Source organism: Chlorocebus sabaeus, chromosome 11 (assembly GCF_047675955.1).
Source record: "Chlorocebus sabaeus isolate Y175 chromosome 11, mChlSab1.0.hap1, whole genome shotgun sequence".
NCBI lineage: Eukaryota > Metazoa > Chordata > Mammalia > Primates > Cercopithecidae > Chlorocebus > Chlorocebus sabaeus.
In genome coordinates this window covers 3,944,278-3,957,022 of record NC_132914.1, presented here as the reverse complement: position 1 = coordinate 3,957,022, position 12,745 = coordinate 3,944,278, and the positions used below count along the sequence as shown (strand labels likewise).

Genomic DNA, 12,745 nt, shown 5'->3' with positions numbered 1-12,745 from the left:
TATTTTACAACCTAGGCTGCTGGGCCAGACATTGTAGTGATGTGAATGGAACCACGGGACCCGAGTCAAGGCCTGGATTCTGCCCGCTACTCTGACCCTTGGAAATCTGGTTACTTCACTGTTTTGATTCTCATTGTCTTCACTTGAAAAACAAAGACGTAGGGAGTACATGAGCTTTATAAGCTTTCATTGTGTGATGGTGAGGAGGGATTTTCCTCTTTGCATCTGCCTTTGCCGAAACTTTGCAAACCAGGAGACGTAATTGATCAAACCACAGCCTCAAAGACACACATACAATCAGAATGACAGCTCTCCAAGTTTTCTGAAACTCTGCCTTGAGTTCAAGCTCCTGAAATGTACCTAAATTGTACAGAAATGCCATTTCCTCTCTCCAAAGGCCAAGCCTACACTTTGATTTACAACCGGCAGAAACTACATTTTTCTTGGAATGATTTCAGCACACCCCTGCCTACAACCTAGGCAGGGGAATGGACGACTTTCTAAGACCCTCTGAAATCCCAACAGATTTTATTTAAAAGGGAGGACAAAGGAGAGGAGAAGCATGAAGAAAATCTTTTGACCAAGCAGTATTCCACAGCAGGAAGGCCTTGGCCTCTGTGCCGTTAGCGGTAGCTCCAGTGATGTTGAGTATTAATGCTTCGCTCTGGCGTAGCACCTTAACTCTCAGTGTGCACAGCACTTTGTGAAGGTTAATTAATTTTCACAGTTCCTGTGGGAGGCTGGCAGGATAAGTTAATGCTAACTACATCTCACCTTCTAGTTCCCTGCAAATTATCTGTAAAGGCCTCTCAGAAGCTACGCTTTGTATTTACATTAGAATCATGAATTCTTCACCCCTACATCCTTCTCACACATCCCATCCTCCTCCCATCCTTAGCTCCCCAGTAACCCAGCACCAGACGTACACGTGAGCGTGCACACACACACACACACACACACCCTTTAGAGAGGGACATTTGCCAGAACCAGACATCTCGGATGAAGATGTTTAATCCCCTGAGCTGGACCTGGGTTTTCATCTGGGTTTTCAGTGGGACTCATTCATTCCGATCCATCACTGCCCTTATGGCATCCGCAGTATCTCAGTGTTACTCTCTCCCCCCTGCTGTTGAAAATCTCCCTATTCTGAACTCACCTCTTCTTAGCTTTTCCCCTGAGAACTCCACCATCCTCCCCACCACCAGAGCGGGTAGCTGCCTTCATTTCCCCCTAGCAGCGCTCTGAGGTCACAGGATGACCGTCAGACAGAACCTAGGAGGGTTCTTTGGGGTCTGCCTCATGGTGCATGGCTTCTTCTGTCTGTTCCTTTCCTCCCTGCCACTATAGCATTGGGCTTGATATTCTTAGATGCTAAATTATACAGAGAGTATAACTTCAACCTAAAGTATTTTGCCCAGGGTCATACTGTAAGAAGGGCTTAATCAACACTTTTCAGTGGAATGTATGGACATCTCTTTCCACATTTAGTCTTCTCTATTGAGCCTCCTCGGGTTTTATCCACCCCTGTGTCTTCTATCCCCAACTCCTTCACCATTCCTGCCCACATTTCTTCACACCACGTACACCAAGTTGCCACTTGATCCTCCACCCCCCAGCTTCTACTTGACCCTTGGCTGACATCTGTGGAGCAGTGACTCTCAAATGGGGTCCTTGGCCTCTGGAGAATCAGAAAACTCATTTAATTAGAATTTATTAAATGCATCTTATGGTGTTAGACACTTCCACACGCATTATCTTTTTTAATCTTCACAACTTCTATCTAAAGTAGGTATTACCAACTGATTTTTCAGATATAGAACCCTTCAGGCTTACTGAGGTAACTTACGTGACTTATCCAAGGCCAGAAAGTTTGTAAATGTCAGAACCGAGACTTGAACCCAGACCTTCTAATTCTGGATCTAATAAACTTTGAGGCAACCATACGCGTGTCAGCAAAGGCTCTGTGACCCAGACTGCCCTGAAACCTGCCAGAAGAACTACCCAGCCATCACGGGGAAAGAAAAGGACGGGGAGGATAAATATTAGTGCTCGTGACTGTTGCTAACTCTGGGTCCTCCACATATGTGTCCTTCTGTTCCACTGAGAACTCATGTCTCTTGCCCTCACTCCTCTTTCGTCTACCTCTTCTTCATCTCTCCCACATTATGTAACTCAAAATGATTAGGGTCAGATAGTAGAAAATAGAATAATTAAATAGATACCACTTGAGTTCTGGGAGCCAGGTCAAGAAGTGTTTTGGTTTGTTTGTTTGTTTGTTTGTTTGTTTGGAGACGGAGTCTCACTCTGTCACCCAGGTTGGAATGCAGTGGTGGGATCTTGGCGTACTGCAACCTCCACCTTCTGGGCTCAAGTGATTCTCCTGCTTCAGCCTCCTGAGTAAGTGGGGCTATAGGCGTGTACCACCACACCTGGCTACTTTTTGTGTTTTTAGCAGAGAGGGGGTTTCTCCATGTTGGTCAGGCTGGTCTTGAACTCCTGACCTCAGGTGATCTGCCCGCCTTGGCCTCCCAAAGTGCTGGGATTACAAGTGTGAGCCCCTGTGCCCAGCCAGAAGGAGTGTTTTGAGAATGGCTAAGAGAAGATAGGTTGAATGGCTATGCCTACATGTCACTAATTAACATCTCAGAGGTCTCTGCTACAGATTGTTGTCCTCATTTTGTCTAACATTTCTCCAATGGCATGAGTAAAGGAAGATAAAAAGGGAATATTTTGAGGTAATGAAAAAAGTTCCATCCATAAAGAAGATACAACATATATTAAGCTTTATGCGCCAAACAACACAACAGCAAGATACAGCAGAAGCTTTTAGAAGAAAATAAAGAAAACTTAATAAAAACCAGACTTTAGACTTTAACAAATTTGCTTCAGATTTGACACATTAGTCAGGCAAAAGTACGTGGAAGATTAAAGTATGTGAAACCATCAATGAACACACTTTAGAGATGGATATAGAATTGTGTGCCTTACAAATAGAATATATATCCCTCTCATAGAAGTTGTGCAAAAATTGGTCATGTCTGTGGCTACAGAGGAAAGATAACCAATAGAATCCAAAACCATTTCTTTCTATAATATAATAAAACTAGAAACCAATAGCTTGTACCTTTTTAAATAAACTGCCTTTTAAATAACTCTCACATACATTAAATGACAAAAACCAACATTATAGATTATTTAGCCTACATCCTGATTGAAGATTTAAAATGTCAACAAAACTTGGAAGGTCACTGAATACACCACATGACCAACTGAGACCTGTTAGCATAGTGACGGGCTGGAAAGATGGACTAGAACTAGCAAACACGAAATCTAACAGAATTACATTTGAGATGTTGCTCTGTGTTCAAAACGCCAATGGCAGAAGCACAAAGTAGGGGAGATACAATTCAGTAGTACCATCTTTAAAACAACAATGATCACACAGACCTAAGATTTAGAGATTGTAGTTGGCAAATGGGTTCAGCACACATCCACTGTAATGTGGCTGCCAAGAAAAGTTAATGGGGTTTTAGGCTGTATGAATAGTTATGCAGCATCTAGAACAAGAGAGGAAATAGCTCTAATCTGCACACATGAGACTCATACACTGGACATTCAGTTTGGCACTCCCATAGCTTGAGAAAGATCATTGCAGCCCATTTGAAGAAGCATGAAGGGAATTGTAAAGGGATTTGTAAAAAATCCACGTGAGACACAGTTGCAGGAAGTGGAGAGGCTTGACCTGAACCATTGAAGTCTTGATGCTGTTCTGAAATACATGAAAGACTTTTATGCAGAAGAGTAAGGTCATGGAAAGACAGATTTCTGTGAGCCAGAATATCCCAAAAATGAAATAACTACTTAGAGAAACAGCAAGTTCCCTGTCACTGGGGGTATTCTAACCTAGTCTGGGTAAGTACTTGACATGGTATTGTCACAAGAATTTTAACACCGGAGAAACAGGTAGTTAGATCAGACAAACCTTCCAACTCTGAAGTTCTTTAACTCACATGGTATCTAGTGTTCCCTCAAAATGGTCCATGAGCTTCTGAGTTTGGTACCCAAAATTGTAAATTGAGTTTTTACAGGTTTTTGGCATTAACATTTTGAGTTCAGGCCCTGCGGGTGACATAAATGCCTGCGTGTTTATAATCTAATTGAGACAACACGAACCCAAATGAAACAGTTGTTCAGGACTATTTAAGATTAATTGTTAAATGATCAAATGAAGACATCTGCTGTCATCAGAGTTCAGAGAAGGGGTCATGAAGGTTGGAATAGATGGCAAAATCTTCACAGAGAAGCCTTCAAAGTCTGTTTGTATGCATTAGGCAATATAAGTGGTTTTAGAAATTGTGGCAACAAGGGTGTGTATGATGAGCAAACATGATGAGTTGTCTCTTTCCCCTGATGGCGGAATGTGGCGAGCCTTGCTGAATGTGACTCACCATATGTGCACATCTTTTTAGTGTCTCTTGCTGCCACTACCCGCACAGCCACTGCAGGGCTTCTGCAGACACAGGCTCCTGGCTCCTGGCTCCTGCTCACACACAGTCTGGGTCTCTAATGGATTGGTTTGACAGGCACTTTTATTGACTGAGCTATTTCTTCTTCATCTTCCCAATTGCATCAGCCTTTCCAAACCCAGCAGGTCTTTTATCCTTGAAACCAAGGCTCTTCCCCTTGGGGAGCACTGCCCTTTGCCCTCCACAGCCCGTGATTGTAATGACAACAGTAAATCATCCCTTACATTGACTGAGGGCTCTGTGGTTCTGACACTTTCCACATCCACTCTCGTGTGTTCTTTATGACAATGTAGGGAGGAACACAGGGCAGGTACCATCCCAGGATGTGAGGAGGTCAGAGCACTTACCCAAGGTCACACTGAGGAAAGGAGCTGGTTCTGGGAGATCCGAATGCAAGTCATCTCATCCCTGCACTGGTTTAGTGACGTGACTGGTACGCACAGCACCTTAATCTTCCCCATTCCTGGGATTAGTGTGTTCTAACCCAGTCTTGCCATAGTCGTTCAAGCCTGGAGAGTCTCACAGCAGGCCAGCTTTCCAAAAGCTTGGTTGCATGTATGAGTCTGGTTGGGCCCAGGATCTCGGATGCCTACCTGGAATCCCAGGGCTTCTTTGCAGTAGGCCTAGCCTTTGTGAGTGAGGGCTAGGAGGAGGCACTCTTCAAACACCGTATCTATCTTCCTGCCAGTTATTTTTTAGTGGCTTGTAAAATAACTTAATTCACATACCAGCAAGCTGGTATGCAAGCATGAAAAACTTAGAGTGTGTTAATTTAATCAAATAAGACATAGATCAAAGTTAATATAGCACACTTAATTATATTATAGAATTAATGCCCCACATGGTTATTAGAAATAAATGGTAAGCCATTTATATAAATAACTTCATATGAATTGCTTTAGCAGAGCCAAATCAATGTTTAAGTTTCACTCATCTTACTTTATTAGTTTTACAGTATTTATATAGCTGGAATCTCTGTCTAGAGTTTTCCTTGATATCATTTACCATCTAGCATCTGAGTTTCTTCAAACACAGGAAGATAATTCCAGGGACCAAGAGAAATCATCTTGCTTTCTGAAAGTTCCTTCAAACTGTATCTGCTTCTGTCACTGAAGTATCAGGGTCAACAGCATGAGCCTTTTTCCTTACTTTTCCTCCAAGATTTTGTTTTAATTCTTATGAGTTAACTCAGAGCAAAAGTAACCATCCCAAACATCGGTCATTTAACAAGAAGAGATTTCTTACTCTTAGCCAAAAAGAGTAAGGGATGCAGGACGTATCCATAAAGACAGGGTCCTGGCTTGCGAAGGTCTGGGAGGACTGTCATCTCTCACTGAGCCCACCCTGGGCCGTTATTGTACAGTCGCTCAAAATCAAGTTTCTGGTTTTGGGGGTGCAGCCAAGCAAGGCAACTCCAAGGCTGTGCTCTGTGATGAATGTCCCTGACCATGGAGTCTCACACACTGTTCCTTTGTCTGGGTCAGATCTGTGGTTTCTGTAAAGCTGGAAGGATGCCAATCAAAATGACTCCTGTTCATTGTTCACCTGTGCACGTGGTGAAAATGCTCTCCCAACAGGTGGCGGGTGAGAAAGGGGCAGAAATTGGGCTGTGGCAAAGCCTTGGACAGCAGAGAAGGTCTGGTCGTGGATCGGAGGCCCAAGTAGACATGGGAGGTAGGGGTTAAAATGATGGAGGGCTCAGGGGAATAAATATATTCCCATCCTTTATGTTCAGTTCAGAAATCTTCCTAGTACTTCTTAAAATTGAGAACTTCAATTGTTGAAGTCTCTTAAATAAAGGGCACAGTGGGCTTGCCATCATTTAAGTTTAGAATGGCAGGGGCCAAGTGTGTGTGTGTGTGTGTGTGTGTGTGTCTGTTGCATGTTCAGAACAGGTCTTGAGAGCCACATGAGCCTGTTCACGGTGCCTGGAGTTTCCTGAACAGAATAGGGAGAGGATCGGGAGTAGCGGCCACAGAGAAGGTCTTTCACTGCATGGTCAGCAAAAAAGGCATGAAAATGCAACTACCTGGGAATGTCAGTAATTCAGTGTGATAACTCCCAGTTTCAGTTCCAATGCTAATACCAGATCTTTCCTGTTTGAATTTGGAGGGGCATTAGAAGTTGGATGTATCATGGGGAGAGGGAGAAACAGAAAAGGGTCGTCCCTGGGGATGACCTACAAACCTTGTCCCCATAGCTGCGTTTGTCTTCATCTCCCTATAGGAGCAGAGTGCCTAGGTACTCACTTTCTGGGTGGGGAAAGGAAAGAGTGGGGAGAGGATGCTGAGAAGAAGAGTGAGGATGAGGACATCTCATTGTCATCGCCATCCTCCAACCAGCCTCGCCTGTCTCGCACTGTCTGCTTGTACCCTGGAGCCTGAGATGGCGCGGGCACTAGACATCGTGCCTTTTGCTTTGTGGTGGGGGGTGTGGTAGCTCTTGTTGTCATCATCATGGAATCTCTTGAGAATCTCATGAGAAACATGGATCACACAAACTCAAGCATACAGGGAGAGTCCTCTGAGAGTGCAGTGATAGAGGGTCCTGATGTGGACAGGCAGAGAGAAAGCATGCAAACAGGGACAAGATAAACCAGGAAACAACAGGAAAGAAACCCACACAATGCAACTTCATATAATCTATGAGCGTGGGGATCAGCGGGAACAGGGATGATATGTCTGGCAGAGGCCTGTGGGCTTGTGTTGAAATAAAGTACAATAAAGGGAGATGGTCCAGGGAAACTCCACCGAGGAGCACAGGGATCATCTAGGAGTGATGGCTGGGGGATGGGAGGAGGAGAGGCCACGTGAAACCTACCAGTTGTAGGGGCAGGTGCCACAAGGCCTCTGTGGTCTGCATCCCTTGTCGGGTTAGCTGATCCTGAGGGACTGATCTTGTAGCCTTGACCGACCTGACCGATGCTGTCACCCCCACACCCACAGCTCCAGAGTGGGGGACTGGTGTCTGAGCTCCAGGAGCTATCGCTGTGGGATAGGGGAACCTCAATGCAGACTCTCCTTTTGCCACCTCTGTAGGAAAATTGCTGCTTATGATGAAGAAATCCAGCATCTCTATGAGGAGATGGAACAGCAAATCAAAAGTGAGAAGGAGCAGTTTCTCCTGAAGGTAAGTGTGCACTCCCCAGGCTTGGTTCTGAGGCCAGCTTGACATATCTGCTCTGTCTCCCCCAAGTTTAAGATTGTGGTGCCTCCATCCACGCACTGTTGATTCCCTCTTTCTCTGCTGTATTTTTTTTTCAAGGCATTTATCACCTTCACACAGGACATGTAATATCCTTGTTTATTTTCATTGAGTGTCTGTCTTCTCCTGCTAACATATAAATTGCAAAAGAGCAGAGATTTTTATCTTTTATTAACTAAGGTATCCTCAGCACATAGACAATGCCTGGAACATACCAGGTACTCAACAAATATTTGTTAAATGAATGAATGAATGAATAAGTGAATGAACAAAAGGATGGCGGTTCATGCTTTCCCTGTTAAATTTGATCTGACATTGACTGTTCCTAGAATTATATGGCAGGCCCACCCAAATGCACCAGCCCAGTTCACCCTGTGCCCAGCAGCTCTCCTAAGTGGACAAGCGTTAGAGCCTGTGCTACCCATCCTTTACCTTTAGGCACATGGAAAATTTCATACCCAAGAAAAAACAAATCAATCCCACCTTCCACAGATACCGTTGAGGAAATGGATAACTCCCTTCCCTCTTCCTGGTCTGACCCTTATCACCCCCTTCCCAAGCCCTGCCATTTGTCTCAAGAAGTCAGGATTGGCAAAATCCTCTTCTTTGCCAAGGTAAGCAGGATCCTTCTGGAAACATGTTCATAAAACTAAATTAAAAAAAAAAAAAGGCCACTGCACTCCAGCCTGGGCGAGAGAGTGAGACTCCGTCTCAAAAAAAAAAAAAAAAGCTTCAGAGAACTCTCTAGTACCCATTTTGGGGCTATCTACTTGGTGGGTTCTCGGCAGAAAAGACCTTGATCTTAGATGGCAGCTTCCCTTGCCGCTCAGCACTAAGCCTGACTGTTATCACAACCCCTTCTCTTGAACCAATTTTAAGTTTTAGGCTGCCTCAGATTATCAACACCACTGCTCCGTTTATTATCACAGATGTCATTCAAACTGAGAGGGAATTGGAATGCTTTTCAAGAAAATCTGGTCATGTCCTCCAATTAGCGCCCTCTGGAGGCTTGTCAGCATTTCCAGGCCTCCTCCCTCTTGTAGAGCCTGAAAGCATTCCGGCTGCTCCTGCCCCTCAACCTGGTTGATGGCAGACAGAACTCACACACTTCTCACCAGCAGACCCCAAATTCGTTTCTGAGAACAGCAGCTCCCCACCCCACCTCCCTGCCATAGGACAGTCCCCCCGCTTATCCCAAATGACACCATGCACAGAGAGGCTGAGCTCCATGGGGCATCTTGTCCCCTCTGCCCGGGCCATGACTATGGGTCAGAGGTCCTAGCTAAAGGAAAAGACGTGACTTCAGAAGCAAGTGCTGGGCTAGGGCATGGGGGATGGGCAAGGGCAGAGGTCACAGGAAAAAAATTCAAGGACAAGTTTGCGTCACTGCAGGTGATCCAGCCTCCCTGTCCCCTTCTGCGCCCTCCTTCTCCCCTCTTGACACCAAATGCCTTTAAAGCGCAGTGCTTAGATTTATGCCTTTTGCATGAACATGGAAACTGCTCAGATGTTTTTGCAGCACTATTAAGCCATTAGATACAAAGGCTTTTGCCTGGCGATAGATCAAGGATAGCGGTGCTACAGTTTCTGACATCACGGAAAAGGCTGAACCCTCGGACCAGAATTTGGGTCCTGGCTTGACACGTATCAGTTTGTCTGACCGTGAAGGAAGTACCTAATCACTTGCACCTTCCAACCCCAGGATGTGATGCCAGACCACCTCAACGCCCTGTCCCGGTGCATTGTGAGGACGCTCTGTAGGCCCATTGTGGGTGCAGCCACATCATCACGGGGATCCTGGAGCCTCTCGCCACTCCCAGCATTTTTCAGGGGGAGCAGCAGCCAAGCTGAAGGAGGCAGATTCTCTGGGGCTGATTCTCTGGAAGCAAATGTTGGGAGCAGGTGCTGTCTGGTCAGATCGTACCTCTGCCATTCATGTGATTAACATGAGGATAATCACAGGCTGTCCCTGTGGTTCTTCTGCCCATTTACCTGCCTAAAAATGGACAGAAGAACCTGGTCACATCAACAGAGGATGCACAAGGAAGCATCCTGAGCGTTTGAGTGGAGGTGTCCAAAGGCCTCTGGCCCGAGGGGGCCGTGTTCCACCACCGTGCTGCGGCCGCTGTCATGCCAGGACACCCGTCTAGTGCAGCATCCCACGCTGTCCTCCTTGGGAGAGAGTTCTTCCGTATCTCAGGAACCCCGGGGGGCTCCGGTAGTGAGTTATGTGGCAGTTACAATGGTTTCTTCTCTTCCTGCACATTTTGTACCTCCATTCCGCCTTCAGGCAAGTGGAGTGCTGCAGATGGCATGGGTATTTTTGTTTCTATTCTGTGAACAAACACTGATCCAGAAGAATGAAGCAAGTTAGTTGGGTGAAGCCGGGGCCAGAACCCAAGTTGTGTCCCGCTCGGCTCAGGGCCCTTACGCCACAGATCTGGCTCTGCTGAGAGCATCAGGCACCCGACGGCCCACACACTTTCCTCCTCAGCCCACAGCCAGGCCCCTTCTCACCTGCTTCAGCACCTCTCTGTGGGGAAAGCCCAGCCTAGGGAAGGAGCAGATATTAGAACATCCTGAGGAGCAGGGCCCAGGAGACTTCACTCACAGTGGGAAAATATGAACACTTAGACCCTCAAGAGGAAGAGGTCATGGCCATGTGTTTCCAGAGTGAGGCCAGTTTAAGGGATCCGATGCCAGTGCCCAACCTCGAACAGAGTATCCAGGTCGGAAGGCATCCGAGGGGTCCTCTGCCTCCCCCAATTTGCACATGAGGAGACCAAGGCCTGATGTTTGAACTTGGGCCCCAACTCTCCCGTTCAGTATTCCACTGCTGGCTGACACTTCTCCTTTTTTTTTGGTGGAGAGGAGGGTGGCGGTGCACAGTCACTGGACATGGCCATGCTTGCTGGGAGTTTGCATCCTGCCTCACTAAGTGCTTGCACTATCTCTGTCTCATTTGGTCCTCCCTGATGGGGCAGGCAGGTTACCAGAGCCCTGCAGTGCTATGGGAAAAGCCCCATGGTCTAATAGGATGGGTTTTGATGTTGAGTAGGTTCAAGGTGGGAAAAGAAATCTATAACCCAGGGGTGCTACATTTGGGTCCTGTGTATCCCTCTTTCTGGCTTGGCAGGACACAGAGAGGTTTCAAGCCCGCAGTCAAGAGCTGGAACAGAAACTGTTATGTAAGGAGCAGGAGCTGGAGCAGCTCACCCAGAAGCAGAAAAGGGTATGTTGCTGTCATGGCCTCAGAGTACCTGGCTCTTCACTCCATCCTTTCCTCTGCCTCTTGCCCACCTTCCCTGCCATTCACTTAAGGACTTGTGATTTTTTTAACCTGAGAAGAACGATTTAGTTGTACAAAAGATAGCATTTAAAATCACAGGTGATCCCAAGATAAAACCTTTACTTCTCCAATACCAGGTGTTTAACTTGGAAAAGTTGCCAAGCATTCCCCCATGAGATATCTGCAGACATGTTCCTATAATTATACCCAGGAGCCACAAGAATGCCAAAACTGGAATTTGTTTCCTGCCTCCTGTATAAGAAAAGAGGGGAATGCCGAGGTACAAGAGACATTGTCTACCACGATATTTGGGGGGAGGCTACAGATAAGTTTCTTCCCTCCAGAATGGTCATGGATGCCTCTGCTGGAACAGGCGCTTCCGAAGTCAGCCTGTGTCTTCCCTGGTCATGTGGTCATGCCTGGACGGGGTCATTGGCGTCCTTTGTGACTACTCCCATACCTGCAGGAAGAGTGCAGACACCAGGCACTCCTCTCTGATGTACCTGAGCCTCCAGGAGGCAGGCTGGGTGGTGCGCTCTGCAGGGCAGTGTCTCTATGGCTGGGAGTGCCTGGCTAATGACCCCAGAAAGACTGACTGCCTAGGCAAGCCTCCTACTTAGCAGCCTCCACTCCTTAGCAAGGGCTCCTGAGGGAGACGGGCTGGCGTGCCACTGGCCTCCTGTTTTGTTGTGCCCGGTGCTGGAAGGAATCCAGCTCTGGACAGACCAGGACACGTTGCTTCCATTTCAATAGAGAGGGTTATTTTTAGCAGCACATTAAAATCTACTTGAAGACAGCCCTGCTAAGACAAGAGACTGTTCCACTGCTGCTGCTACCCAAGCTATGAATTTAGGTCTCTTTCCTTCTGCAGCAAGACGATTTCTACTCCGGGAACTGCCAGCTGCCTCCCCGTTTCCCCATCCACAGTTGTACCTTGCTTCTCCTACTCCTTCTCTTCCTCTCTATTATGCATTAAGTTCCTAGCAATTAGATTTATCCCTCAAATGAATGATTGCCACTCGATGTAATTACTGCATGCTTGCCTGATTACACAGGAGCCTCTTGAGAATCACACCAAATTCCTTGTTGTTACTTCTTCCTCCCCTTACTGGCCACATTCATTAAACTAAATTTATTATGATATATGTACCTTGGTTTGATTCTTCCTCTGGTGAGAGGATTGGAAGCTCTGCACAGCATAATCAACAGCCAAGAAAAGCTGAAGCTATAAAAATGCAAGGTTTTGAGTTACTTTAGAGACATAGAAAAGGTCTGTGTTCTATTTGAACTGTTTTAGTTATTTCCTAAGAATTTTCAGGGCTGCTGGCTACCCTTAAAAGCTTCTCTCGATTCATGGAATTGGAGTTGAGAGGAGAAAAGGGAATATGTAGATTTACTATCAGCGTGCGAAACTGGGAAGGATGGTTTTATGAAGCAGGCCATTTAGCTGTTCCCCTTCTCCATCAAGGACCAAGGAAAAGAAATTGGCTTAAAGGACAACAAGACGGATTTAGGTTAGATCTCAAGGCCATTCACACGGACAGACTGTGGAAGTTCCTTTGTTAGTGGTCTTTCTGAGAGGAGCAGTTCCTCCTGGACTATTTAGTGATCCTGTGTGGAGACAGGGGAGAGACAAGATGTGCTCTGAAAGCTCCTTCCTGCCTAGAGGAGTGTGTATGTGTGAACTGAGGCGAGGACAATGCCGATTTAGGCTTGAGGCCGATGA

The 12,745-nt window shown here is 46.3% G+C and overlaps 1 protein-coding gene across 3 annotated transcripts in view; it reads left to right on the top strand.

The window, feature by feature from the left end:
- Nucleotides 1-12,745, top strand: part of CRACR2A (calcium release activated channel regulator 2A) — a 92,833-nt gene that overhangs the window by 39,451 nt on the left and 40,637 nt on the right. For 2 of the 3 annotated variants that reach the window (XM_007967265.3, XM_073020395.1), the window contains 2 exons: nt 7,565-7,655; nt 10,867-10,962. In XM_007967265.3, the coding sequence (XP_007965456.2) occupies nt 7,565-7,655; nt 10,867-10,962 (187 nt within the window). The remainder of the gene's footprint in view (nt 1-7,564; nt 7,656-10,866; nt 10,963-12,745) is intronic. The other variant, XM_073020394.1, reaches the window with a different exon arrangement.